Genomic DNA, 5,054 nt, shown 5'->3' with positions numbered 1-5,054 from the left:
AGATTGTCACAAATTATTCCACTTTTCAAGAATACTCAGACGAGCCCAATGTACACACAGTTCCTGACTACGTTGCTGGAAGAACTGCATTTCAGAAATGAAGATCTGGAAAGTTTAACAAGAATATTTAGAAAGGACTGCCTGCTTGAATGGTCAGTCAATTTTAAGCTATTTTGCATGTCAGAAAACTAAGCCAGTTAACCATGGTTTTAATTTTCAGCATTTTATAAGTATGCACAGTAACTGCAGATCGTATCAGCCAGAGAGAAAATGTGTAAAGTACATTTTAAAGTAAAGAAGTACATAGGGTATGGAAATGAGTGTCATCATTTTGTCACTTACAGTAAATGCCAGCTGCTTACTTATCACTTTAATCTTTTGAGAATATATAGTTGGTTTATATATAGTTGGTGTACTGCAATTTTGGGAGGAATTTTTACTCAAGTTCTACTACAATTTATAAAAAAAATTTCTGTGTGGCTACAATGGCGAAGTCTCAGCGGGATTTTTTTTATTATTAATGTGAAATCGTTATGTTCAGTCTCTGTGATATAAAACTGAGCTAAAAGCCATGTGTGTTTTGCATAATACTGAGATTACATTTTGCATTCTGGGTAGGCTGAAAAATTTAAGAGCAAATACCTTATTTATGCTGATCATGTTCAACTGATTCCTTGAATATAGCATTATGGTATTTAATTAAGTAATTAGTGTATTAACATTACTGATGTCACTCCTTTGTTCCCAACAGACTAAGGTGATCATCTTAACATCTCCTACTATCTGAAATAGTGGCACAAAGAACAAAAGAACCCCTTCAATTGTTGGAACTTTTTTTTAAATGAAAAATGAAATTTAGTCTTAATTGTCCTTCTTGCACTTCTGCTTTTTCATTTCCTTCCTATGAATAAGAATTTTGAAGTCTCGTGGAGAAGCTGACTATAACAGCAGTTTTTCAAGGTATGCATGAAGACCAGTTAAAACATGGATCATCTGAAAACTGTTTATTTAAAAACAGTAGAAAGGAATTTGGATTGTTTTTGTTTTTTCTTGCTTTGGAAATTTTCAGCCAAAATTTGTCTACAGGAATTGGGGAAAGAGGGGGGGTGGGGGGGCGGAAAGCATATTAGCCTGCTGGAGCGTTAACAACACTGCTGCTGACATTTTTCCAGTTGACCCAATGCACGGAGCAGTAATCTTTAAGAATGATGACGACAGTACACAAAGATGTCTGATCTATAGCCTGTTTATCTTGATACTTCTAAGAAATGGTCTGTGACTAAGAAAAGGGGTGGTCTGTGAACTTATGTAAAAGTTATTTTTAAACAGCCTCTAATTGTTACTAATTCGGACTTTGAAATATATTTTAATAACTGAAAACTTAATTTTTGGCTTTCAGTCATTTCATTTAGAAGAGTTGTGTTGTTTAGACTGAGTGTGTTTAGACTTGCTTCTGTCAGTAACTGATTATAAAATGCAATTTAAAACTAATTCACTAGGCATTCTTAATGATTCCATAATATGGTGTATTGCATAGTTCTCAGTTCATAGGACACTGTCCTTTGAGAGACTTGAGAAGAAAGTTGTGACTGACAGTGCTTAGTCTGCAGCAAATGCTAGTACTAGTTAAGGCTGAAGCAAGGCTTACCAGGGCTGCTACATAGCAACTCCATTTAAAACCAGTTTATTCCTTTGTTTTATTTCTGTAATTGAACACCAAAAGAGAACTCTGCACTTAGTTTATTGCTGTGTAGTTCCTTCATGATAATCAGGATAAATATGTTGATTGCCGCTGACACACAGAAGCCCATGCAGCTTTTCCCTGGAAGTTTCATTGCGCGGTAGAGTTTATTTAGGCGATGCTTGACTTTTCCTAACTTACCTTGTAATGGGAAGTTATGTTCAGTATAACTTGTAAAAGCAACAATTTAGAATGAGGAAAACTTTTAATGCAGCGTTAAAGCTATGCATTTTTCTAAGTATGCAATAGGAAAAAGATACCCATCGTGATCAGAGCGTGTCTGATGTCAAATTCGTAAGAATGCATGATGTAATCTGGATAGAAGGTACATTGGTTTTGTACCATGATGGAAAACTTCTTACTTGATACATATGCAAAGAAGGGACAAGTCCTCACCAAAAGATAAGCTTATAGAAGACTGAGTAATAGGTATGATACTCTGAGCAAAACTTAAACCTTGAATTTATATCTATCTGCTTCTGATTTTGGAAGATAAATATATTTCTGTTTTTAGCTAGTACTTCACTGTAGATTCTGAGCAAGCCATTGTTCTGTTCCGTGTACGTTTACCTTGGGGCATAAAGATTACAACTACCCCATGACAATGCTGCTATACCGAGTACACCTAGAAGGCATTACAAATGTACATCATACCAGGAATATGACTGTTTCATCAGGTTCGACGGCTCTCATTTGGAAAGTTTTTACACTTCCTGTCAGTTTAGTGGTGTGATTTTTTTGTTAGTTATTTTTAGGCTTGGTCTTCAGCACTTACTGCGTAGGAAACGTATGATCTTGTAAGAAGAGTGAATAGGTCACAGGCCCAAAGACCTCTTTATCAGGGTTCACTGTAGCTGCTTTTACTGTCTGCCTTGGCAGCTCAAAAAAGTAAGCTTCCAGGAGTTTTGCATCTCCTCCTTGGCTGCTGTGTCGTAAGCTCACTCATTCTTTTCCTTGCCCTAAGAGAACAGAATAACCTTTCTCCTTCCATGACCACCTTCACCAGTCCAGAAGAAAGTCTTCTATAATATGCTGGAAATGCCCTGAAGGGATATTCTTCACTTACCTTTAATGATTTCATCTCCCTTAGATGTGAGTAAAACACATGTAAATAAATGCAGAAAGTATACATATACCCATTACTTTTGACTAGAAGAAAGGCCGTACACTCATCTCAAAAGGATCTTTCGTACTGTCAGCCTTAACTGGTTGCACAAAGAGCACAACTCAAGCACCAAAAATTAAGTTCATCTATGTAGTTTTCTTATGAGCATATTTGGTAACAGCTTAACTGCTTAGAAATGTTCAAATCTAGCCCTCATTTATGAGCTTAAAGCTAATTTGTGCCACAACTATCTGTCCTTTAACAGACTTTACTCTTTCTCAGCTCACTTCACCCCCCCGCCCCTTCTTGTTTTGGTTATGTTTGCAGGCAGATTGTTTCCTTGTGGCCTTCCTGCTGTGCTTACTGTTTTTCCTTCCTACGTTAGTTGAGCGGATGAGAACAGTTGACACTCGGTTCAGTGGTGGGTTTGAGCCTTATCTCAGATACGCTAAATTTTAGTGACTTACTTGTGAGCTGCAGGCGTGTAGGGACGTTATGGATCTGGGGCTTAGGGTGGATGGGACATAAGCCTCTTTCTGAACAGCTCTACGAAAGGGGCATGAGCTTGGTAAAGCCATCAGCTGCTTAGATCATCAGGATCATAAAGTCATAGAAGTCCCTTGCCGTGACCGTGTAAAGCATCCAAGCCTGTCTGGCAGTGGACCTGTGGCAGGGCAAATACGGTGTGAGGTGTTTCTTTTAATAGCAGGGGGGCAGGGGACGAAACCAGACTTCTACGGTGATTTTTTTTTTTTTCTGACGTATATAATGGATATAGTAAAGAATAGAACACTTTAGTTTAAAGCTTAAAGCAAAGCCTGCTTCATGCTGTTGCAGCTTCTCAGCATCAAAGGAGGAGTGTGTGACATATACCTGCATAGTGCAGAGAGGGGTTTCCTACTGAGTTTTCTATAGATGTAATGAAGTAATCTCAGGAAGAGAACAATGTTAATAAAACCACATATACAGAGAAAGTCAAATTGTTCGAAGTTACTCAGAGCAGTCTTTGTGCTGGCCAAAGAGGATGGAGAAAAAACTTTTGTGTCTATTTTCACACCAAAGTTCAATTCACAGTCCTGTAAATACTGTCAGTGTAAGTACTGCACTTTGTAATACTGAATTTCCTAGTGCAGAGCCCTTCTCTGCTGCTGTTTGATTCTTTGTGCCCATTGACCAAGCTTGCTGATTTTTCTTGGGTTTCAGAGGGAAGAAGGGGATTCAGAGTGGTTTGCTTGATAGTCACTATTTCAGGAAAGTGGGCAAGTCATAATGTAACCTGTAAATTATCAGGTATTCAAAGAGATTGCCCTGCATCTTTGTAAAGTTTGCAAATCATGTTATGCTTATATATGGTATTGCAAAATTCTACATTAAAACAAGCAGAAGAGAGCTTGATTTATCTCATTGAAGACTATCAAGACAAAAAAGTACCTTAGTAAATCTAGAGCAGCATAACTGCCATAGCTGTGCTGCTGTCTAAACCCAGGACTGGAAAGTTATATCTACCCTGTCTTTAAAGAGTGATGCAGGGAACAACAAAGAGCATGGTACATACATGAGATACATCTGGGGCCTCAAAGGCTGTGTCCACGCAACACATAGAAGATTCACCTGTATTTTCACTCTTCAGTCGCAGTGAGTAGTTTAAAAGTGAGGCATTTGTGGTGGTTTTGGGGGGGAAATAACGGTCCTGTGAATCTTGGTGTTGAACCTGCATGTCCTACCCTTCTCTCCCTAGTTTGACAGAATCTGGACTCTACAAAATGCAAGAGGGCATGAGCAGCTCAGCTGGACAGTAAGTCTCAGCTGGCCTTTAACTGCTGGAGAGAAAGGGACTAACACATCAAAGAGAAGAAAAAGGAAGAGAGAACGGGAAAGCAGTGTTCACACCTTCTATATTTAGGCATCCCAGCTTAGGTACCTGCCTGTCTCCATTTACTTCAGAGAGAACCGATGGTCTTAAATTTAGGTTCTCCAAATCATACCTTAGTGCAGCGTATGAAGTGGGTGGTGGTAATGCCTCTGTCCCTGTTCCCTGGTGGCAGAAAGAAAGCAGAAAAGTCAGCTGAGAACTTTGACCATAGCAGACTGGCTCTCCCTGGAGTAATTTATTTAGTAATAAAGGGTGGCACAAAACTGAATGGGGACCTGCCCTTGCAAAGTGGGAAGTTTCTGAGCAATCTGATCCTATTGTTCCGTTATTTTGAT

At 38.8% G+C, this 5,054-nt stretch overlaps 1 protein-coding gene across 1 annotated transcript in view; it reads left to right on the top strand.

The window, feature by feature from the left end:
- RPAP2 (RNA polymerase II associated protein 2) overlaps nucleotides 1-4,120 on the top strand; it is a 45,721-nt gene extending 41,601 nt beyond the window's left edge. Inside the window, exons 12-13 of the mRNA XM_009290491.2 lie at nucleotides 3-152; nucleotides 752-4,120. Coding sequence (XP_009288766.1) covers nucleotides 3-152; nucleotide 752 — 151 coding nt within the window. The 3' untranslated portion in view covers nucleotides 753-4,120. The remainder of the gene's footprint in view (nucleotides 1-2; nucleotides 153-751) is intronic.
- Nucleotides 4,121-5,054: the final 934 nt, after the last annotated feature.

The sequence above is a fragment of the Aptenodytes forsteri genome, unplaced genomic scaffold, assembly GCF_000699145.1.
Source record: "Aptenodytes forsteri isolate BGI_AS27 unplaced genomic scaffold, ASM69914v1 Scaffold237, whole genome shotgun sequence".
In the NCBI taxonomy this organism is placed as follows: domain Eukaryota; kingdom Metazoa; phylum Chordata; class Aves; order Sphenisciformes; family Spheniscidae; genus Aptenodytes; species Aptenodytes forsteri.
Note: the sequence above shows the minus strand (reverse complement) of the source record. Positions and strands in the feature narration are given on the sequence as shown.